Source organism: Aquila chrysaetos, chromosome 25 (assembly GCF_900496995.4).
Source record: "Aquila chrysaetos chrysaetos chromosome 25, bAquChr1.4, whole genome shotgun sequence".
NCBI classification, from domain to species: domain Eukaryota; kingdom Metazoa; phylum Chordata; class Aves; order Accipitriformes; family Accipitridae; genus Aquila; species Aquila chrysaetos.
The window spans coordinates 1,335,501-1,360,347 of NC_044028.1; the positions used below are offsets into that span (position 1 = coordinate 1,335,501).

Sequence of the window (24,847 nt, forward strand, 5' to 3'; positions counted from 1 at the left end):
AGGTTCATCAGCAAGTCTACTTCCTAACCTAGACAGCAGGCAACTGCCATGGGAAACCACCCAGTGGCAAACCCTACAGTCCCTGGTTACAGCTGCTGTGCTCAGGAAGGAACTTTGATGGTAAGGTGAAAAAATGAGATGTGCCCTTCTGGTCTCCTGCATCTGCAGAGAGAAAGGGTCAACACTAATGCAGACACAGCTTGCACATGTCTCTTAATAGACGAGGGGTACAGATAAGCCCAAACATCTAAAACGTGCAGGCATAAGCATACCATTGATATTGTTATCTAGGAAGCAAAGGTTATAAGCTCCTTTCATAATTGCACAGTCCATCTCTTCCCTTTGGGGGCAGAGAGTTTATGCGAACACTTTGCAAAGACTGAGCACAACATTAACCAAATACTGTATTTCTGTGCCTTGTCATTTAAGAAATCAGCTTAACACAAACATAACAGCAGGTGGCCTGTAGCTACCAGTGACTAAAATCAGTGACAGAGAGGAGGGCAGTGAAGGGAAGGCTATTTCTTTTTACTACTTGTGTTCCTCTGAAATTATGACTGTCACTTCTAAGAACTGTTTCCTTTTTCTGGTATCTCAATAATCTCCTTCCCTACATCTCCAGTGCAGGCCCATGTCAACTATTTCCAAAGCCAGGTATTCTTACACTACAGAAAGTCACATATGGTAAGAAAATGGTTGCTTATGCTTGCAACTGCTTTAAAAAAATACTCTTGGTGAGGCATTTGGTGAAAGGGGAAAAATGCAGTCACTAAACCAGGTATAAATAGGTAATTTCTAATGAGTAAGACACTAGGCAAATTATAAATACTAAACATTTATTATTTTTCTCGTAGGAAGGTTGCAAGATTCAAACAACAGGGCAAGGTCTTTCATTGCTGTTGGGATTTTGTTTTGTTTCTTTTAAGGGGAAAGAAAGAAGAATGAGAAACTGGTGTAAAGATACTACCAGAAGCAGTGCAAATTTAGATTAATTTCTTTCTTACCTTCACCATCCCAGTGCTGAACTGCCAAGCTAAGCCCTTCCCAGTTAAATAAAGTCTACTTTAACACCATCCAGTTTCTCATACATGACTGAACAAGAATGACGGCTCCCCTTCTTCTTTCACTCTTCCTCTACAAGAACATACCTAGTATAGTGACAGCCTTGTAGCAACACTAAAGCCTGGAGAAAGCTAACATGGTGACACTTCATACAAATTAAACCTGAACAGAATGAAAATTAACAAAATTTAACCTTCATTATCAGCCGTGCACAGTGCAGAGATATCCAATAATGCAGCTCACCAGTATCGTTTTTCCAGCTTCCTGTCACAAATACATTTTACACACCCACAAAAAGACAACAGAGGAAAATCATATAATCCAAGAACACTTTACTTTCAGTTTTAAACTAAGGAAGGCAAGCTTTTAAACAAGAATTATTGACGTTTTATGAAAGTCCGTCATTATATATCTGGGAATGGGATGCAAGTCTTGCCTCATAACAATTGCTCACAATGGGCAAAAAAGATTCATTAAAACTACCAAAAGCCAACAGGAGAGTCGACATCAGCAGCACCCATCGCTTTCTGCACTGGCGCCGCTTACACAGATGCACAGACTAAAGTTGGCACATGCAAAGTCCCATCATTTCTGTGATCTTGTCTCAAGTAGAAGGCAGTTGCTGTGGCTTCTGGGCTCACGGGTTCCCTCCAGCAAATATATTAGAATGTTATGCTTGCAAGACCTATTTGGAAAGAAAAGGGGGTGGGGGGGGGAGAAACAAGTGTTTATTCTTATACTACCTGTACTTCACTACTATTAGGACAGTTAGACACAGGAAAAAGGATTTTTTGAGAATATATATATATTTTTTTTTTTTTTAACTTAAATGTAAAGGATTTTGTGGGAGGAAAGGAAATTAGGAAACAGGTTGATCTATACTTTTTTAACCCTTTTTTGATTGTGATGCAGAAATTAATTTGAATAAGCCAGCCTGAAGGAGTACTGAAGTTATTCATGGCAGAAGAAACAACACAGAGGCTGCTGATGAACCTAAGGGTCTGCCCATGAAATTAAAAAGAGAAAGCTGGGGAAAGCACCATTGATGACGGCAGTAAATTCACACTGGATAAAGAAAAACTGCTTTAGATTAAGGCATATCCATGCATTAGACATTTGATTATCTCCTTTGAGATTTGTCTTTTTTGACGTCTAAGATATGCTGCATCACTTAACCTCAGTACCCAAAATTGTCCTAAATACTTCTCTAATCACAGCAAAGAATAATGCTGGAGATCCCAGGAATACTGGCTACTATGAATAGGTGAACTTTCTGGCCTTAGCTCCTCTAGAAATAAGTTCTGTATTACAGTCATCACTTTTTAGCCATAAGAATCAAATGGAAAACGTGCATTTCTGCAGCTCAAAACTGTCAAAGTTGTAGGATTCAGGTCAGCAGACAGCACAAGCTAGCATCTCTGTTACAGCAGCAGCAACAGGGTATGGAACATCTAGTTTTACGAGCTGTATCAGATGCTTCACTACTCAGTCTAGTTGCACAACTTCAGCAGAGGTTCCATCTATTCATGTTTGCTAAGGAACAGCAAATAAAATTTGTTCTTGAATACTGCTTTGTCAGGAGCAAGGGAAGGGCACAGAAGGAGAAGGGGAGGAAAAAGAGATAAACTGGCAGGCAGAGAAGTTTTCTGGAAAGACTGAAGTCCCTGAATTGCAGACAGAAGTAGAGATAAACCACGTCTACAACAGTTGTCTTTCTAATTTGGACAGATAATGGCTGTAGACATCCATCCTTTACCCAAACCACAATTCTTTTGATTTTATTATTTCTTAAACAGCAGCAACATGCATAATGCTATACAAAGCATAAATCAAGTCTCTCTGTTTCAAAGAGATTCCAGTCTAGGAGAGACAGAATTTTAAGAACAAAAGGAACATTTAAAAGAGTTAAGTTCAGGGGGAATTTTTTCCCCCAGAAGAAAGTAGTGTGGAAAACTTAAGTCTCAGATGGATGTAAATGGGGACAGTGCAGAAGACGACAGGGCTAAGTAATACAAATTTATTTTTATGTTGTCAGGACACTGTGATTTCATATACTGTGTGCCCATATGGCACTTTACATGCATAGGATTTGTAAACCTTTCAATTAGCACTGGTAGTATAAAGCAGGCAGTTATTTAAAGTAACCCATACGGCATCTTTCAGTGTAAAAATTCTAACTCCCCTGTACTGGACAGGCTTCCTGTTGGGCAGCTTAGATGCCTACATAAACTGCCAAAAGGCTGTGAAGAAACTGTCATGAGACACCACCTGGGAGGTGTTCACAACCCCATCAACGACAGAGAAGCAGACCCCATTCCTGATACAGGATGCTTCTATCATACATCTGGTGTATATAGTCCCAGTCTTTCCACATAAGATTTCAATGTGAAGTGTCACCCCCTAGATGTTGGGGAACATTACCCAGATTACTGCTGTCCTTTGAAGCCCAGCAGATGCAGTAGTGCTGCATTAGTTGTTCAAACAGTTCCTTTTCATCTAGGAATTCAAGTCCTTCTATTCTGTAGGTATAAAAACAAAATTGTGATTCAAGCTGGAGTCTCAGTACAGTTTTTGATGTATTCTTCTTCACCCCATAGGAGTGAAAACTACAGCCAATAAAGCAGTTGACTTTCTAGTAAATTAATACAGGTATTTTTCCATAATGAAGATACCACCACTACTCCTAGCCTTTGTTGTCAATGTATGACACAAGTGACCCACAAGATGTTGTCAACTTCTCATCCCTGGAATTTCATGTTCCAGGACTAATCTGTGTAACTTCTCACAAATACCAGCATTTGTCTTCTAATCCCTTTTACTGCACGTATGTGATCTTGCTGGATTTAAGTAGACACAATAGTACAGCCTAATGGAAGGAGATTTATCTACCAAAGGATTACAGTGAACAGTTGATGATAGTATTTTCTCCAGACAATCACAAGACCATATTATGTCTTGGAAGAGTGATGGGTACACCAGTGCAGCTTCTAACAACTCTCCCACATGAGCTCATAATGAAGTACAAACCAAATGGTACATATAAGATCTGAGGATTTTTTCCTAAAATGGTTCCTACCTAAGATTCTTTAAGTAAGATCTTTGAATGTCTTCCACCAAACAAATGGGAGAACTTCTCCCAAGCTGTGCTTGCTTTAAAAACCTGGCACATTCCTCTCTCACTCTAGATTACTTGAATATTGGAGTGTTTATTTTCCATGCTAAATATTTGGAAGGGCTGCTACTGAGGATCAAAAGAGACTGAGGAGCAAAAGTTCTTAAATACACTCACAGATGTGCAAGTGCCGCAGAACACTTTTGTAAAGACTTTTGTAAATAGAAAGCATTATTTGCCTCATTAATACTGAAGGACAGAGTTTACATAACCTATTTCTTGGCATTTGGAACAAGTGGAAGAAGCTGAACAGACCTAAGGTAGTCAAAAATGCTGCAAAAGTACAAGCTATGTCTCCCCGTAAGTGCCATATGGTACAATCACACAGTCATCGTTCCTATTTAAACAACCTATGATTTTCAGTCTCACCTGTTCAGTTCCATGATTTGAGAAATCCCCATATGTGAATACTTATTTTCACCAAGGTAACTTGTTCAGCTAATTTAAGCTATAGTTAATGAATAACTCATAGCAACTCACAGTTCATATTATATACCTAAGAGGTTACTCATTACAAATAGTTTCCCCCTCTTTAGCTTTTCTTTAATGCAAAAAATGTAACAAAACCCATGCAGATTACTGACTGTTACAACAGTGTTTAGTTATACCCTCTATGTACTAAGCTCTGTCTACAGACCCAGCAGTCTAGCTCATGAAGATGATATGAATGGAAGATGCATCCATCTGTTGAGAGATAGTCACAGCACACTGTTGGGCACACCTCTCCCGTCTCTCCCTCTTCGCTTGCGTAGTACAATAGGTCATAGCACTAAATTACTGCCCTGCCTTGGCTCATTACCTAAATATGCTGCCAAGGAAGAAGGGAGGGAAGATCAGAACTGGCCATTTTCCACCCACTTGTAGTAAAAAAAACAAGTGGATAAGTAATCTTACCTAGGCCAACAAGACTGGAGCAAACGCCTGGATGTCATCTCCCTTGGGGACATGAAAAGTGGCTGCCTGTTCTGAGTGTAACTTAGGACTCTGCTCCACCCATCTAGTGTTGTGGAGGCTGGATGTTTACAAGAAACATCTTAGGTACTGTAAAAACTCAACACTGCATTTCTGTAGCATCTTTTATCTGCAAATTTCTGTCATGAGGTGCTTTATATCGCACCCAAATAAAACATCACCACTGCCAGTCTACTCCCGGCAGCCATAACCCTCTGGATTGTTAATGTTGCTCCAGGCATTACCCTTAAAGTTCTGCAGAGCTTCAGACTCAGACATGTTCTGTCTACCTAGCTAGCATCTGCACACAGCCTCCTCTCTGTTATACTATGAGATCCCATACTACATACTGACATGAACTACCTTGGAAATGGCATCTAAAGATGACTTTTGGCCGCAAGCAAGCTATCAGTAATACCTTTTGACATCAGCCTGTGGCAAAAAGCTGTACACTTTCATCATATCAATGGCACGTGCAGTTTCCCAGCCATTTAACAGCAATCGTTCCCTCTGTAAAATAAACAAGCAGCACAGTTTTCAGTAGACTTGAGGAAAAATACCAGAGAACAATTTTTCCCCCTAAGGATTTTGTAGGCCATCTGCTTGACCTGTTCTCTGAAGAGCTCTTATACCCCTCTTCTAAGCATCTGCTGCTAACTCTGCGCAGAGAGGACAGTGGGATAGATGGAACTGTGCTCTGATCTACTGCAGTTTTTGTACAACTACCAAAACTAAGTGATATCAAGCAACCATGGCACTGATAACAGGGAACCACTGTAATGTGGATAGGAAAGGGTTTCAGTAGGTAGCAGCTGTCCCACTGCAAACCTGCTTTGGTCACTGCTCTGAGCCTTACAGTGCACACACAGAGGCAGAACTTGCAGACATATTAATTAAGTTTAATATCAAACACAGCCAGAGCTCTGCACCCCTTTACCTGAGAGTCTAAGGATCTGCAAATTTCCACGCCAGCCAGGTTACACTGTCGTCTCTGCAAGTTCTCAATCATGATCTGTCCAAACCGGTCTGTCATATTCACCTCAGGTAGAGAATGAGACAAAAGTGTTCCCCCTTCCGAAAAGAATGTAATCGCAGTGAAAAGCAGTAACTTGGTTAAACTCTTAAATTGTCTATGTCCTAAAATGTACAGGATAACATTAATTTAAGTTTCACATTCTTACACCAGGTCTCATTTCCCACTGCCACAACTTTCTCAGCTACCTCATGTTTACAAGTTGAGTGTCAATTTAATGGTGACAATGCTACTGCCTTTACAGACACAGGGAGTGGGCACTGAAAACTGACTCTGTTTTAAGTTGTCAGCAACTTGGTTCAGCTCTCTAGCAGTGATTTACAGCATGGAAGATCCTGTTACTAATTCCTGGAGCCACCTAGTTCCCCTGAGGCAGCATTTTACTTCCATACAGAGAAGCTGAGTTCATGCTGATGTGATTTTTGCTCCACTTTGCTGAAGAACAGAGAGAGGTAATTATGTAATGTTAGACACTCATATCCAACATTCAGCATAATTTCTTTTTCCTCTGTCTTATCTAAACCAATATTCTATGGTTTTCTCCACATATGCATTAAGTCTCAATTATTTTAGTTCAACATAGTCCAGAAACTGTCTTTCAGAATAGCTGTGTATTCTTTACAATGAGCTAACAGATCTACAAGATAAAACACATTACTAAAGAAACTCACCAGAAACTGCTGTCTATACAAAAGGATATGGCCACTCTTATTTTACAAGCTGAACTCCCACCTTGGAAAGCAATTTTTATTACAATAATGCAGGTCTAAAAATGCCATTTTTGTTTTACCTGCTCATAATTTATAAACATCGCCACTGGAAAAGTGCTTGCTGCCCACTTTAAAAGATTTGCAGATTGCTGCGGTGTCATGTAAACCAGCACACACTCCGCTACCAGAAGCGTTGGCAAACTTCAAAACAAACAAACAAAAAAACAAAAACAAGAGAACTATTTCTAGCAAAAGAACAAGAAAGATCTATAAAGAATTATTAGCAAGCAAGTAATTTCATGTCCCCAAAATGTCTTAAAAGAACTACCCTCTTTATGAGCTAGACATTTAAGACTGAATGAAATCACTTCATCAAGTTGACTAGAACTGGGTTTTCTGGCAGTCAATAAATTAACCACAGGGGACACCCATGGTTACAAAACAGAGATATTAGGAAACAACCTCTCCTAAGTCAGCCATACTTTGAACACAGAAGAATGTGTATTCTGTAAGTTTTCTCTGAACTGTGATAGCATCAACTGAAGTGCATATTAAAATTCATTTTGTTACCTGTGTTAGAAGAATTGTACCCTATATACACAATCCGCACTCTTTTAGAGCTCAGTAGAATTAGGAATAAAATATAAATCAAAAAAAGTTTTCTCTTAAAAAAAAAGTTCTAAGAATTTTAATTAGACATATTTGCTCATTATCTGTAAAATAAGCTTCACATATTATCTAACATAATAATATACCTATCTATAATGCAATCTATAGTTTGCACATTGCCTCTTCCCCCTCCATCCACAAAAACCCAAAAATAGACATCTACACGAGTAATCTTCCTTAGAATTATGGAGTTTTATTTTAATTGCTAGAATGAACAGGAAAAAGAAAAGTCACTAGAAGCAGGAGAAATTCCACAAGGAGCAGCAATGTAGGCAAGCAAGGGAAGATTTCAAAAGATGGAAGTGTAAAGATTTAAATGGAAATTTGATGCATTCTGCTTACCCATATGCTCTCTCCCACCCAGCCAGATAGCTGCTATTTATATATCTCATATTTGAAAGGTATGTCCATCATCCACTCTAAAAACTTAACTCTTGCCCCCTCTAGAAGCCTAACGCTTGAACAATAAAATCCCAGATATTAGCTTCTGGAGTTAGGTTCTCAAAGGACTCCATGGCGATCACTTTACCAAAAGGTCTAGGGAACAGTAGGGGTTTTAAGTGGAGGCAATAGAAAATAATTACAAAGATAAAACTCTGAAATAATTTAACATTGACAGAATTATTCTTCATTTTACCAGCTAAGCTCCCAGAAATCTTGACTTGTACAGCCCTTACAATAAGGGTGGAAGATGTTCACTAATCTAGGTACTGCCCATCAGTCAGCATTAAAACTAAATGCAACTGAACCAACTCTTAAAAAAGTGATTTATGACATTGACACATCTCTAGTTTAGAGAATCCCCTTGAATAACTTATGATTCTATTAACTAAATTTCAACCAAATTCAAGCAAGGGGTAACTCTTTTAGAAATCTTTAAAAGAGTTAAATTCATGAAGTAGAGAAAAAAAACTCGTATGAGCTCTGAGGCAGAAAATGGCTGCTGTGGGAACTCATCCCCTCCAGGGCAAGGGATGGAGGGGGGGGAATCAAGAAGGAATTACAGCTGCCTGCCCTGCAACAAGAGCTTTACCTTGTGTGAAAAGATCACATACCCCAAAGAGAACCAACCACCAGAAACACATTCACAGAAAGCTTTATTCTCCCCAGCATTTTAAGAACAAGAAGCAAATAGTTCTGTAATGTTTGATCTTCTCAGTAAGGACAAAAATGCAGTTTGCAGAATTGACTACACAAGGAACAACCTTACTTCAGACTTGGAACTAGCAAGCAGTCACAGCAATGCCAGCCTGCTCAGCTCAGTGAGGCTGCATGAGGTGTCTGAACAATTCCTTCTGCTCAAAGGGCTCAGGAAAAGGTAACCATGGAAATAGCATAATGAGCACTGTATGCCCAAGCCTGACTTTACTCTCACCAGTATGCTTCCACAGGCACTCATAAAAAAAAAAATAAAAATAAAATAAAATAAAAAAATCTTACTGTATATCGAGGTTATGTTTCTTTAGCTTTTCTTCCAGATCTGATGAGAAACGGAGATCTGCTCCTACTATGGAATACCGACTGGAGTCTAGGCTGTGAGAATCTGCAAGTTTAAAATTTTGAGACTAACAGTTACAAATAAGGGATGCTGAAATTATAACTTAAAAAATACACAGGAACATATGAATTTGAAGTCAAAGTTTGATTTGTTATACCTAACAATCAACAGCAAACTCTCCTTTTTAAAACATTAATTTCCCTTATACCTAATTGCTGTGGTTTACAAATGGTGATATATTAGCATCAGACTCTGCAACAAACCTACTCTTTCACTCCGCAGCCACTCTAATGCAGATAGGTTATCCCATCTGTTACCATGGTTTCAAGGAATGCAGAGAGAAGAAGAATGTGAAGATTAAAGGCAGGGGTTTTTGTTTTGTTTGTAGAGTCTTTTTAGATGACCCAATGTATGTACATAAGGAACTACATAAAATAAAGTACATCAATTTCTGAACAACTAAGTTAAGAGTAACCATGTTCCAAATATTAATAATAGGTATAGCTATACAAATTAACAATACATATAGCCATATAATATACATAGGTATCAGACACAGATTTGCTGGCCAAAAAAAGTTATCATTTAGCATTTTCGTATGATCTAGCAATGGTATTTAAGTGTAGAGTCAAATGAGAAAAGGTATTCTGAGAAACAAATATTCACCCTGGGATGCAACAGGCAGCAAGTTCCTGTAAATGCTTTCCAACATGAAGGAGGAACTAATACTAAAGTCAAAAGACACTTTGCCATACTAGCAAAACTGTAAGGAAGCCAGCAGCAACATGAGCATCTTGCTATCAATAACTCTGACAACCAGTTGCAATCAATTCAACTAGATGAGCCCGGTTCCCATACAAAGCATTTTACAAGTGCAGCATCAAACCCACTTAAAGATGTAAAGTTCTGTGGGAATATATCAGACTGCTCTTTCACGTTTTAGCTTTACTAGAGTGAAGTCATTAGGACAGAAGAGCACATAATTTTCCCCTCTTACCACATGAGTGCGACGGAGCAAGCAGTAAAATAAGTAAGCTAAACAGTGAAAAAAAACCCAGAGTGAGCGTTTAAAGTGGTCTTGTAATGGCCAGTCAATATCCATCTGCAGTAGCAAGCTCTGGCACAGCTCCATTTGGGATCCTGCTGCAGACAGACACAGCTCCTGAATGGTAATATGGGAGCAGATGTCAAGAGCTAGCTGAAGAGAGAAAGAGAAGCCAAGTGGCTGAAGAGACAGGATGAAGGGTTTTTCCATTTCAGGATAGGAAAAAAAAAAAAAAAAAAAAAGGGGGGGGGGTGGAGGGAAAAGGCAATTTATTAAATTACACAGTGCCTCAAACATTCTGGAAGATGGACCTCCATTTAGTTTTCAAGTGACCAACTGTTTGAAAATGGCACTAGCAAGTGAAAATAGCTGTCTTTCCAGCAACATTTCTGAACAGATACAGAAACAGAAACCAGAACAGTTCATGCAAAGAGTTACAGGGGAAAAAAAGAAAAAAGAAAAAAAGAAAAAGTTGTGCGGCAAATGATTCAACATTTTGAGTCAAAGCTTTTTTCCATGTGCATGTTCTGTAATAGCTTTACGACTTCCCACACCCTTCTATTTAAGTTATTATATCAAGGCCATGATAATGGCATCAAAAAAAGCCACACAAAACCCCCCCACCACACACAGGAAAGTATTTATATAGTGATTGCTTTGCTGTCTGGAGATACAGCACAATGAGCATCAGTCACCACAATTAGTATAAAATTAATGCAATCTTCTTGTCCAGCTTCATTGACTTGGACATACTAGTACATTAATTATAATCAGAAATAAACTACAAAAATTTTTAAGTGATCCAGTAACAGAAGCAGTACAAACACTTCAGAGGTGGAAGTAAGTGTCTCTTGCTCACATGATGTTGATTCAAGCATTTTTATCACTGAAGAACAGGAAAGAGCAAAACCTCTCAAACTTTAGGTTAGAAAACTGTCCTTTAAAATGCTTCAAATTTCAGCAATCAAAATTACTGACATTGTTTTTAATAAGTCTGAATAGGCATGAACAAACCCCACAGAATTTCTGTTATGCCTTGACATGGTGGGAGAGGGGATGGCCAAAGGAAGCAACCTGGGCGATTCTCAGTGCTGAGCTGTACAGCCCAACAGAGAGTTGTTTTTGGAGATGTAGGTTGTGGACAAGTGAAAATAAACAGCCATATAGCCATAGCGTGCTTATTCGAAGGTAACTACTGGAAAAAAAAAACCAAACACCAAACTAGAACAGGTTTCTTTAAGGCTGATTTGGTTAATATTTGGATGTATTTGGAAATATTCTTTAAACCTTAAAGCCAAATATACTTAATGACTTAATACAGGACTCCTTGCAGCAGAAACTTTTAAAAGGCCAAGAAAGCTGATGAGGAATGGATTGTCTTCCTCTCTTCAAAAGCCTTTTACTCCAAATGCAGTAACTTCACTTCCATTTCCAGTATCCAGACTGCCTGGTTCTCCCTTCTTTGGTCCATTCAAACAGAATGTACTTGTTCCTCCACACATTTTCCTGCCAGCTTCCCTCAACTCTCCAGTGATGGTTGTTGGCAAACACAACCAGAGATAGTACCGAGGCAGAGCTGCACACACATTATACACAAGCTGATACAATTGCTGAAAATTGTACATATCTGAAAGCACCTGATTAAATATCTCCATAATTCATATATTTCAACATTTATGATTAATACTTTTCTCTCGAAGGAAATCTTAGGGAAAAATATGAAATTTACACTAGGTAATCTTAAAATGCAAAAAGAAAGGCAAAAGGAAAAAAACCAAGAGGAAAGAGTTTAAGCTAAGCCTCTTCCAAACTTCCTTGTAAGATTTTCTGCTAGCTTCCACCTTTGGCCTATAAATGGCGTTAAAAAAAGATCCTTTTGTGTATGAAGTCAAAGGGATGAAGAGCTCATGCTTAACTAGGTAAATAACTTCAAGATTTTTAAATCAGACTGATGACTGCTCCATCACTTCACACTTAGATAGCAGACACTCACTTATTGCAAGGCAATGGCAGCTGACAATAGCTGGAATTGCCATTGTTCCCAGCCTGGAGGCTAAAGTTGAAGTACAGCCATAAACACCCCAGAAAATAATGTACTGCTAGTTCATGGTCTGGCACCAATATCTACTTTATTGCAGAGTTTGATGCTTGAAGCATGAAAATTTGCAAATATGCTGCCACCCTGGCTGAGCAGCATTGGTGCAAACGTATTTTACAATACCTGCCTACCTACAGAGCAGCAGAAAAAGAAAAAGCAAGTTTCAGCTTGGTAGCAAGTGTCACATGGTCTCCATTGATTTCTTCTTATGAACAAGAAGTTTCTTTTAACTGAATCAATTTTTTTTGGTTAAAAAAAAAACCCTACTTTTTTGTTTTCTTACTGTAATCTCACTCTTCTGAAGGTGTCTGCCACAGTGACCTCCCCACAGACAAGAGCCCTGCACGCTCCATCAGATCTCTGCCACTGCCAGGAGCACTGCTGCCTTCCCTCCTGGACGGGCCGGAGAACACCACCCACGCTGCACTAACATGCAAGTCAGTGATAGTTTTCAAATAATTAGGGCCACCTTGTTGCAACTCAGGCCAACTGCCCTAATGCTGGCACAGCCAGCAACATTTGGTGGCTTAATCCATTGAAAATCCCATATTCCAAGCACTAACTCCTATCCACGCGCCAATACTTCATGTTGGTTTTTCGCAAAGATGTTTGGTCATGATGTTCTTTTCTAGAGCATGGAGCTACCTTATGGTTTTCTTTGTGATGCTCACACTCAGCCCATTCAGTTATGTACAAAGTTTCTCTCTTGTACTTGTCTGAAGTGAAGGTTTGAGAAACACCAGATTCAGATTTCATTTGAGAAATACAAGGGAGGGGAGAGTGAAGGAGAGAAGGAAAACAAGACCCACCACTCCAGCCCACTTCATCTACCCACCGCAGACTCTCTCAACCTAGGTGCACACTTTCGTTATCCATGCATAATGCAACAGAGAACGTTTCGCTCTCATCATACCACTTGTATGTGTATTCTCCATGGCTTTTGGCACAGAAGTAACAATACAAGTAGTTCGAAATTAGACATCATTGCAGTAACTGAATAGTAGCAGGAGTTGCTTACAGTTGCCTTTTGACCTCACTGCAATAAAATTTTTCTTCATGGAAACATGCTACCAGCAAGTAAATGCTCTGTTTTATGGTGGCCCTCAGGCACTCACCCGCTACCTTAATCCATCTGCTGAAGCAGCATTATAGAATCACAGGTGCAAGCAGCACAGCGCTTCCTCTGCTACAAGAATTCAGAGTTTTCTTACTCTCTTCTCAGACTAGTGAAACCATTTCCTGGAAGTTTTCCAAGAGACAGCATGCAGGATACTATTGACTCAAACTGATTTCATTAGGATTTTCATCCTAAGGTATCTTTGGCAGCTTTACAAACAACCAGCCCATACAACCTATTCTGCAGGCTCACAGGCACGATATAGTATTGGTCTCACGCAGGTTGTTTGTTAACTACAACATCAGAATAGGGTACGTGTCAAAACACAAAGAAATTGAGTCTTGCAAGCACAGGATCATCCCCAACGCAAGGCATGCAAGCCACCAAGACGGCAACACCCCCAATGTCTGCGTTGGGTCACAAGCAAGTTTGGAAATGTAGGGAAAAGGAAGTTAAAACAACCAACTCCCAAAGCTGGGCTAGACAGGGGCAGAATGTGTAGGAGTGGCACTGAAAGGTAATAGTTCATTGAAGTGAATTTGCACTTGCAAGGTAGCAAAGGTGGAGTACTAACTTCCCAACACTAGCAACTGCATCATAAAACTAGATAGTGCCACTGAACTTTGAAAACAATTTAACTTGATATTGCCACAGCAATGTCAAATTACTGCACAAATTCACTGCTTTCCCCTGGAGATCTAACATTCCCTAGGAAACGACAGAGCTGTTCAATGACAAGTGTCATCTTGCTGCATTCAAGGGCAGAGGCCACAAATACCTATACTTGAATTGCAAACCGTGCTGTCATTGCTTTGTGTAAAAGGAAAGGAGAAAGGAGATGTTGCCCTGAAGCCAATAAAGTTGTCTATTAGCACTAGGTTCATGAAATGAAAACATTTAGTGTGAGGAGAAAAGTAGTAAGACAACAAAAGTCATGTCAATTGATATTTACAACAACTCAAAAATCAAATTCCAAAGCATCTAAACAAATTATTCCTGGTATACATGAGACAGCAGTGTGGAACTGATCTGGGGGGGACAGGGACAGGACAGGACAACCTCCCCCCACCAAGATTCTAAAATCCTGGTCCATATCCCCACCCCAAAAACCACAAAAATGAGTAACATTTCCCTACCTGGAAATGCTGCTTCATTATGCCCCACTACACTCCCTATGACAGGTATTCCCAGAACATTGCGTTAGTCTAACAGCTGTATCGAGTCAGACCAAAGGTCCCCCTAGCATGGTATCCTGCCTCTCACAGATGCCAACAGCAGCTACCTAGGGAAAAGACAAAAAGAGGGCAAACATGTACTACTAATACTGGCATCTGTGTCGTTTTCTATCTTTTTTCTAAGAATTCTTAAATTTTATTTGGATTTCTGGACCATTACTGAGCCAATGTTTTCATGTATCTATTTATTATAATACCCAGATCTCGTACGCAGGCAGCAATAATCAGCCAGAAGTCTCTCTTTTACATGTGAGGCACAAACTATTTTTTCCACCCATGTGCATCACTTTATATTAATCTGCATTGAATTTATCACCAAGTCACCAATTTCACAAGATTCTTCTACAGTTCTTTACCACTCTGAAGAGTTTGGACTTGCCAACAAGCTGCCACTTACTAATCACTCTATTTTCCCAACCATTTCTTAGTGTTGAACAACAACATATCCTCAAGCACAGATCTCCACCTCCCTCCATAATGAAAATTAACAACATATGCCTACCCTCCATCCCCAGCTCTTTATCCATATGAGAACCATTCCCTCCCCCCACAACAACTGTGCAATTTCTTTGGCACGGGACACTGTCAAAACACATTTTTTTAAATTCAAGCACTATATTAATTGGATGGCCTTTTCCAATGTATCTGTTGACTCCTACAGAGAACTCCAATAGGTTTGTGAGGCATAACTTACCTTTACAAAAGCCATGTTGACTCTTTCTCAACACATTATATTATTCCTGTGTTCCACTAAGTCTGTCTGTTAGAGTTTCTACTAATTTGTCCAGTAGAGACACCAGTCCTACTGGCTTGTAGTTCCCTGGATTTCTCCTGGAGCCCATTTGAGTCACAGCCGCCACCTTCCAGTTCTCAGGTACTAAGACAGTTTTAAAATGAGAGGGTATATACCAGTTAGTAGCTGAGCGAATTCATTGTCAAGTTCCTTTAGATCTGTAAGAAATCTCTATTCAGCTGTTTGATTTGTCTACTTAGTCCACAGCCTCTTCTGGTGGCACTTCCACATGAAGCAGTTCCATTAACATGTCCTTAAATGAGAGTTCCCAGATGGATTTCACTCAAACTGACCGGTGGTTATCGAGTGCCAGTTCAAACTGGGATTCCACAACAGACTTCCACCATCTCCAAACACCTGGACATTATGCTATATCCCAAAGATCTCAGTGTAGCAGAGCCTACATCAGCCTGGTTACAGTAAAATTGCTACTCTAAAGTATTTAAAACCCAGCACTGAGAAAGAACAAGAGAAACAGCTTTAGAGAAATAAGCCACTCCAATACATTCAAACAGTGATACATTAATTGCTGTTGACTGCTGTGACTTGCTAATTAGTAGCTTTTGATTACAATACACTACTGCAACTTGATAACTTTGCAGTTCTTTTCCTGTACTAGATGTATCTACAGCTGTTCAGTAACACAAACACTATCAAACCCTTCTGATCGACCTTGCATTAATGCCTTTTTAAGAGTGCTTATGCAGCATATTTCATCGTATATAAGAGATATGTTATAAGAAGGTCTCCTAGCTGAAACACAGTGGCACTTAGGAGCCCTTTTTCTGGGATGAGGCACTGGGCTTTCATCTTTTGAGACCTGAATGTACAACGGAGAATTCTGCCATTCAAATGACATCTAAAAGGTTGGTAAGTTAAGACCCTCTAATATGCAGCAATAAAATGTGCATAATATGCATAAATATGCACAATCAACTCAGTATGTGGCAATACTCTGATCCAAGTTAAAAGCACTGAAAGAGCCTTGGGGTGAAGCACCTACACCTTGCTACTGGCAGCACGAGCACACTTCCTTACTCTCTGTACTCTTCCTCACTCTTTGGAAGGCCCTTTCAAGTCCTCCAGACCCTTAGCTAGAATTGTGCTTATTAAAAGCACCTATACATGTTATCAAATCAGGGAACATAAAATATTGCTAGCTCTGTTTTAGGGTCACATCTGCTAACACAAATTAGTTGGTATCATAGATGCAGATAATTACTGTTCCTCCTAAAGGGTCCAAAGCAGCTACTATAGCCCAGTATCTGCTATTCGGGCACTGAAACCATTACTCAGTGGAACCCAGCTTTTTTTCCCACAAGTAAAGAGGTTTGCAAATTACAGTCCTGACACAAACATACAAGGCTATAAGCCGAGACAGTACAATCACATGACACTACCCGAATCTAATATCTTCTTAATACTAAAATGTAACAAATGGCACTGGCTCCTGAGAATGGACTTTGCAGGCTGCGTTTCTTCTGTGAAGACTCCGCTAAATGTGAACACATGTGCTCTTAATGAGACAGCAAGAAGATAGAGGAAAACACTCAATAGATATTTTAATCCAGTATACATGACTATCAGTAGCATTTTTCCTTTTCTGTGACAGAAAAGAAAACATAACTTCAGCTACATATGAGAGAAAAAGGAAAAAATACCAACAACTTTCTGTCAGAATAAAACCACTTCAAGAGAAGACGTTTCTAACATGACACAGAACAAATGGGCAGGAGTCTGTAAGAGAAGAAAAAAGCCTCTTTTCCCTCCCAATTCTCTGTCCAAACAGCATTTCAAACATTAAAAGCCTGCCCACATAGCAGAACAAAATGATCAGAAAAGTTTAAAAAGTGCTGCAGTACATTGCTGACTTACTTTTAAGATGACTCACCTATTAGAAGAGAGTCCCCTGAATGGGATTCCATAATTGGTTTTGACAGGGGAGGTTTTGATCTGTGGGAAGAAGGAAGAAGCATCTCTGAGCAGTTAAGCTTGTTTAACAGCGTGCTTACAATTTTTTTTTTTTTTTTTTTAACATATATATATGTGTGAGTGTGTTAAAAACAGACAAGAGAATACCTCTGCCCTCTACTGGAAATACAAACCTTTGCAAGTTAGACTTCGTAAGTTGCAATTGAGTTTTATGCCTAATGACTCTTAAGTTTTGAGGTAATCTTTCAAGAGAAATCCAGGCACTCTCTTCAGGTATCCTCCATAAGCCTTAGTGTATTCATTCAAACGGAACATTCGCGCATAGTACCAGCTATCCTTCCTCTCTAACTGAACATGCAAGTCTGGGAATTTACTATTGTCTTCAATAGTAAGAGAAGACTTAATCGCCTCTAATCAATGTGAGGCTTCCCCTGCCCATTATACTTTACATAATTAAGAATAAAGTCTGCTTGCCTCCCTAAAGCTTCCAGATATGAACTTCTCCAATTTGGAATAGTGGCTGCACAGTCACATGTATGACTTGCCTGCATAATGAAACCTTTGTTCTAAATCCTAGAGCATAAAGAGTTTCTCAGAAGAGAGATGAAATAATTGTAGGTTGCAATTCATGACATTTTGCTGAATTACATTCAGTTTCACATAGCTAAACATAGGCATTATACTTACTTGATATTATGTATTTTTCTTGCAACTATCATTGGAAAATCCACTTCGAAATATTTTCTAGGGAGAAGATTTTCATCCTGAGAATTGGAGTAAGACTCTAGAATTAGGGGTATTCAAGCTTCACATGCACATGACAAGAAGATACAACCTTAAGTCCTAACCAGTTTTGTTTTAGTTCACACTGGCATTTGTAACAGTAGTATAACTTAATGTCCCGCCACTTAAAAAAAAAAAACCCAAACAACAAAAACAGTTGAGAGACATTAGAATGTCCTCTAAGCATTACGGAAATTATTTAACATTTTATGTAATGCAGCAGTCCTAGACACTAGATCACTGAAACATATATTCCAACAACATATTATCAGGATTTAGAAGAGCACAGCAACAGTATACTATTACAACATTTACCATGCACCTTCAGCATGTTCTTCTAAGAACAAGAACATTTTTCACAGGTTTACACAGAAAGTGACCACATTCCACAATTCGCCCTCAAATCAACAGTCAGACTACAAGCATACCAGTATTCCTCAACTACAAAAACGGGGAAAACCTCTTCATTTCATGTTGTCAGTATTTGACACCCTGATAGATAAGCTGTACCAAGTTTCTCCCTATGCAGCAATCCTTTTGTGATGGATATGTACTGCTAGTTCTAGCTTGTCAATCTCATGAGTTTCTGAACAGCAGATTAAATCAGTAGTCAGAACACTGAAGTGCTCTGTTAACTGGGTCCCATCTTCTGTACATTAATTATACCACACCTGCTCTTTACGAGGAGAAAGAATTGGAATTACAGGCCCCACTTTAACTTTTGAAATCACTGTTACAGGAAAGTTAATAAAACTGTGTATTGACATAGTTTTCACAGGAATGCAGGTAAGAAAAAAGCTTCACATCTCAGAAAAAATTCATTATTTTTTCCCTTCCACTGACTGAAATATAATGAATTGTGACTAAGCAAAATATGACTGGCCTTCTTGAGCTTTCTTCCAGAAACCAAATTTACAAATCTAAATGCTAATGAGAAGACAAGATGACTTAGTGGTGTGTTTACTCAGAATGATACTCTCATATAATATCTGAAGAGTCTGAATTTTTATGAATTACATACATGCATACAGACATATATATTTACATATATAAAACTCACATTTATATAAATAATTCAGGAACATCTAAATAGAGCCTGTACAGTCCTGTACTTTGGTACCTTATTCCTGTTTAAATATAGGATAAAAAAGTGAAATCTTAAGACTTAAAGAGGACAGCAAAATATGGATTTCAAGCTCTGTTCCTGAAAGTCCACTAGAGGTCAGCTTCGTGTCACACACTTTTTGGTAAAAGCCAGTGAAAACCGCAGCCCCTCCTGTGCACTGAGGTTTAAAGGTACCTAAACTGATTCTAAGCAAGCTGAGAACTGAGGCAGACCAGCCAGGGCAGTCTGCTGCAGTACTCAGCCTTGCTGCACACCTCCACATTGTACTACAGAATGCAGCACCAATAAGCCCTCACAGAAGAATGCTTCAAATGTCCACACAAATGTTTGTCTTCAGCCCAGTTCATTGCTCTCGGCTATCATTACCTTTAATCTCCAGAATAGGGTATCCATGCCAGCACCAAGATTAACAATTTGACAGTTGCAGTCTGTCTTCTTTAGAAAAGCTTTAATCAGATAACTGACTCCATGAACACGAGCATAATAGCCTGTTAACAAAAAAAACAAACAAAAAAAACCCAAAGAAGTTTGGTTTTAATTGTTATTTTCATATAATACTTGATGTTTAACAGTCATTAAGATTTTTAGGTAGTCTATTTAAAAAATGGTGTTTCTTAGGAAGAATAACAGACTCTTTTTAAGATAGCTAAGGGTTTTTGTGGTTTGGGTTTTGGTTTTTTTTTATTACTAACAAAATCTGATGCACTGATAAAACAGGATTCCTTGGGTAAACAGAAGTTTTAGTCAAGTTTCACCTCAAACTGAGCAGAATAATTCTAGCTGGCGTGCACACTTTTGCAGAGACCAGAGCTGACATGCCCTGCTGTCCTGGGTCAAATCAACATTTTTGATTGCTTTGTAGAGATTACTGCATGCTGAGACACACAGAGACATTCCATTCAGAATACAAAAAGCAAAGGATAAGAGTTTTGATTTAAATAATAACCTTTAAAAGATCAGATACAGCATGGAATTATTACGGTGAAGAAAACTTGTCTCATTCTTTTACATATTTCCTACACTCCATAATACCCAGTATATAGAGGTTTTGTCAGGTGCTCTTCAAGCCCGGTCAAGAACACATTTGCACTGCCTTCACTCACATTCACATGCCAACTTGCCTCTATTGATTTCAGGTGCTTTTCTTTCTTTGGCTTGTCTCACAAAATACTGGATGTAAGGGTCCTTCCAGTAGCCAACACTTACAGCAAACCTGTCCAGCAGAGGGGGGAAAAAAAAAAAAAAAGAATTATGAAATAAGGCCACCAAGATTTACTCTAAAAGATATACAGGCTGAAAGGGTCACTTTCAGACCCGAGTGTGTACATGCAGACACTGGTTTAAAAAAATCTGTTGAATCTGTTGAACTATTTTAATTAAGAAGTTATATGAAGTTTAGTTAAAAATTTTGGCTGCTGCCATATTAAATGAGCATCTTTTTAATAGCCTCTGCACTATCTGATGAACTCCTGCAAGCGAAGACCCCAATCTCAAATATTTCCTTCTCGAGGACCCAGCAGAGGAATTGTCTGTCTAAAGTTCCTTAGACCGCACACAAAGCATGCTTTACTTCTATACATCATTATCTTACGAGCTGTTTGCACTTATTCCAGAGCTTCTACATATCACTTTAAGACCAACAACAGTGCTGTTCTATTCTAACAGAACTTACTAGTTTCACAACTGATTTTAAAAGGTAAACTCTCAAAACCAGACTCAACCACCCAACACTTTCCTGCTACACCAATAACAAAAAGGATACAACAAAAAGCCAGCAATGACAGAAGTTAAACTCACACCCATGCACAACAGGGCAACAAAACTCATCACCCTCCCAGCACCCATCCTCCAGAGGAGGAGAAGTAAAGAATTCTGAAAAAAATCAAGATTTTTTTTTTTTCCCCCGAGCTATCCAACATTACTGAAATTTCTGACCACTGCTATTAGACAGGATAATTCTAGCTATCACTGTATGCTGTTTCATAAATAAACCCTAAGCTGAAAATGGGGCAGTTGTTTAATAACAGGAGCAGGAAAGTTTAGGGCAAACCTGCGGGCCCGAGTGAAAAGCGCCTTGAGAGCAGACGCCCACCCCTTCAGAGGGGACCCCCGACCCTCTTTTGAAGTTTATCCTCCCACCTACAGCTGAGCTTCCCCTACAGCTATACGCCTTTCGGTGGGTTTCCCCAGCCAGCCGGCCCTTGCAGCCGCTCGGGCCCCGGGTGACGCTCTCGGCCTCGGTGCAGACAGACAAAAGACACCGGCACCGCCGGGCACGGCGGCACCCGCCAAAAGAAGGGGCTCTCGCCCCTCTCCCCCCCCGCAGCCCGGCTTCCCGGGAGCCGGTCCGTGCTTCGCCGCCCACCCCGTCCTCTCTGCCGGCCCTCACCCCCTCCAGCATCGCCCCAGGGCCGGGCAACCTCCCCCGTCCCCCCGCACCGGGCCGCGGCCCGGTGCGGGGGGACGGCGGAGGGGCCCGGCCCGGCCCGGCCGACCCCACCCCGCCCCGCCGCTCCCCCCTCCGCCAAGCACCGCTACCGTTTGCAGACGGACGCGTCCTCGCACGTGCCCCGGACCGCCTCGTCCGCCTCGTCGAGGCCGGCGGCGGAGAGGGGGTCGCGGGCAGCGGCCGCCATGGGGGGCGCGAAGGGCCGGGCCCGGGGAGCAGCGCGCCTGGCTCGGCCGCCCGCCGCTGCCGCCACCGCCCCTACGGCCCGCCCCCCGCCGCCCTTCATTGGGCGACCTCCGCAGGGCGGCCCGCCGGAGCTCGGTTGCGATTGGTCCGCGGTCTCGTCCGTTCCCATAGCGTCCAATGAGAGAGAGAGGACTGCACCGCCCCGCCCAGGAAACGGCGGCGGTACCGCAAGGGAAGCCGGGAGCAGTAGTCTTGGGGGACGCTCGGCGGTAACGCCGCGGGGGGGGGCGGGCGCCGGGGCTGTTCGCTCCCCGCCGCGCACCGAGCCCGGCCCAGCTACCGCTCCTGAAGCGGCAACGCTCCGCGCTCCCGAGAGAGCGGCGTGAGCGGAGGAGCCACCTTCGCGCTCCCCGAGCTCCGACATCCGGGTTCTCCGGCCGCCCCGCCCCTCCCGGGGACCCGGCTGTTTCCCCCCCATGCGGGCACGTGATGTGTGGGCGGGGCCGGAAGCGGCGGTAGGTTCCGGTGTGGGCAGGGAGGAGGAGGAGGCGGGAGGCCGGGCCGGGCCGGGCCGGCGGTGGTGCTGCTGCGGCGGCGGAGCAGTGGGTGCCCGGCGGGAGGCCGGGGCGAACGGCCGCCGCCATGAAGAAGCAGTTCAACCGGATGAAGCAGCTGGCTAACCAGACCGTTGGCAGGTGGGCGGCGGGGCCGGGGTCTCTCGGCCGCGGGTAGCCCTACCTGGCTGGGCCGGGGCTGGGGCTCAGGCGGCGGCTCTGCTCCGTTTTTTTTCCCCCTGCGGAGCACGGCGGCGGGGAGCGGGGTGGAGGCCGTCCGCAATCTCGGCCGCGAGGAGGGGACGGGACACGGCGGGGTTTCCCGCGCCTCTCCTGAGCGGGGCCTTTTGGGGAAGAAAAAACTTGTGTCAGCTCAGAAAGAAACGGGCGGGACGGGGAGGGAAGGCGAGGCGGCAGAGGCCTTCGTTGCTCGAAAACTCAAAAATAGCAGCGAGAAGATTCGGGTCCTCGGTTTTCGAGCCGGGAGCGGGCCCTGGGCGACCGGGCGGGGGTCGGTTCCGAAGGGCGGGCTCGGTCCGTCGGTCTCCGCTGGCACCGAGGCCTCCCGGTACCTGTCGGTACGTGCTGTCAGCCCCGGGAGCGGCTCACGCAGCGAATGAAACGGAGCCCCCCGCGGGTGCTGCGGTTGGCCCCTGAATAGACCGCTTCCCTCCCGAGCGCGCGTTTGTGCGGTTCGTGTTTGAGGTTTGTGTCGAGTTTAAGGCTGGGGGGGGGGGGGAGTGTCAGGCCTGGGGGTCAGGGGAAGCGAGGGAGGGGGCTTCTCCAGAGGGTCATCTTGCCCCCCCCCCCCCCCCCCCCCCCCGAGCCCTGCAGAGCTATTTGCATTGTGTGCTTCCTGTCTGGGTTTTTGTGACTTTCGTTTCCTTTGTTGCTGCGTTAATATTGAGTTATTCGATCCATTTCTCGCTCTTTTTCACATTAAAGGAGACTTCAGAGAGCGCATCCTCTATGACTTAATTTTAACAAAAATAACCGCAGTCTTGTAGGGTATGATCGCCACCGATTTCCAGATGTCAGAGTCTTGGAAGCTCTTTAGTCTGATTGTGTGGAAAGAAATCTGCACGTAGACACAGGAGTGTCTGCCTGTAGCTCTTGTGTGTGCTAAAAATGCAAATGTAACTTTACTGCGTTTCTAGTAGAGTTCTATATTTTTCCCCCAGATACTCTTCTCTGCTTTTAGTGGAAACTTAATCTGAAAGTATGTACTTATACTGAAAGTATAAACTTAAATATTATCTGAGTTTATACTTTCACGGTCTCTACTCTAATAACTTGCTTAACACGGTGTTTGTTTTCTTTGGGGCCTACATACATATAAAACAGGTCAAGTGTGTCAGCTAATAATGGCTAAGTAGTAGATTTTTAATAGGGCGTTTGTTTTGCTATAAAAGAGAGCGTAACTTCCAAACCAATCTTGTGTCTTTTCATTCTCATTTTATATAAATTAATGGATTTTTTTTATATTGTTGGGGTGATTATTGGCATTCCCTTTTTGCATGAGTTGGCCCACAGCTCCAAATCCCAAGTGGAATTTCAAGTAATCTGCATTGTACTGGGTAGGATAAACATCTTGGGCTCCTTTCTACTTCAAGGGGAAAAGCAGAATTAAATCTGGAGAGCTGTTTATAGTCATGTATGGGTTGGGAAGTTTGTAATGACCTTTGACTAAATGCAGCTGAAGCCCCGTGGAAGCTGTGGCTATCAGTCGTTTCACAACGGAGCTTCTCAGGGTGTGGTTGTCTGTGTGCATGATTATTGCTCATACTTTTTTGCCAGGTAGTCTGCTGGGGCCTTAGCAGCCTGCGTCTGAAACAGTGAAGTTTTCTAGTTTCATTAAAATATGGACAAGTACCTGTAATTGTCTTTCATTAAAAACTGTTTGAAATTACACCGACTCATTTGTTTTTATAAGTTTAATATTAATAGTTTAAATTAAACTCTTTCTCTCTTTCCTGTTTTAGTCAGTATTAAATACAAGCACATCCTTATTGGTTCTGTCTTTGCTTATAGAGTGTTTTTTAATAATAAAGTATCTTAAGTTAGTTGTATGGATTCTTTACCCAAGAACATACAAACTTTTCTTTTAATTAAATGGAGGTGAGAAGACTCTGAAGAGTGAGGGTAATCAAAAACTTTTGACCAGTGCTTGTTGCCTTTTTCATGTATAAGTGTTTTCCTCCTGTTTGTAAGTGCTTTGAATGAACCAAATTGCCCCTTCTAGGGGTTTGTTTGTGTAGTCTTGTTAGCACAAGGTGGTACTTACTCTTTTGTTGCTGACCTTTATATTTGTGGCTTTCCAAGTTAAAGAAAAATGCTTATATAATTGAAATAATTTTCATCACTGTAAATCTGCATTAATTGTAATGAAACTAGGGAAACTTAGTTTATGAATGAAATTTGGGGATGGGAGGGA

General features: G+C 41.6%; 2 protein-coding genes across 12 annotated transcripts in view; one reads left to right on the top strand and one right to left on the bottom strand.

The window, feature by feature from the left end:
• Positions 1-819: 819 nt before the first annotated feature.
• Positions 820-22,320, bottom strand: LCMT1 (leucine carboxyl methyltransferase 1). 3 transcript variants are annotated; one of them, XM_041120098.1, is made up of 11 exons: positions 21,763-21,949; positions 20,328-20,437; positions 19,591-19,712; positions 18,003-18,079; positions 17,275-17,336; positions 9,038-9,140; positions 7,009-7,129; positions 6,123-6,224; positions 5,604-5,695; positions 3,484-3,581; positions 820-1,747 (listed from the first exon to the last, which is right to left on the bottom strand). In XM_041120098.1, the coding sequence occupies exons 1-11, from the start codon at positions 21,858-21,860 to the stop codon at positions 1,725-1,727; spliced, it is 1,008 nt and encodes a 335-aa protein (XP_040976032.1). In that variant the 5' UTR covers positions 21,861-21,949; the 3' UTR covers positions 820-1,724. The 3 variants fall into 3 exon arrangements, 2 of the variants coding, with proteins under 2 accessions (XP_040976032.1, XP_029857991.1); XM_030002131.1 differs by having other exon boundaries at positions 20,346-20,437; positions 21,763-21,948; XR_005931392.1 differs by lacking the exons at positions 820-1,747; positions 3,484-3,581; positions 5,604-5,695; positions 6,123-6,224 and adding an exon at positions 15,285-15,467 and having other exon boundaries at positions 7,008-7,129; positions 21,763-22,320.
• Positions 22,321-22,383: 63 nt separating this feature from the next.
• Positions 22,384-24,847, top strand: part of ARHGAP17 (Rho GTPase activating protein 17) — a 48,750-nt gene continuing 46,286 nt past the window's right edge. For all 9 annotated transcript variants that reach the window (XM_041120092.1, XM_041120094.1, XM_041120093.1 and 6 more), the window contains exon 1: positions 22,384-22,554. In XM_041120092.1, the coding sequence (XP_040976026.1) occupies positions 22,502-22,554 (53 nt within the window). In that variant the 5' untranslated portion in view covers positions 22,384-22,501. The remainder of the gene's footprint in view (positions 22,555-24,847) is intronic.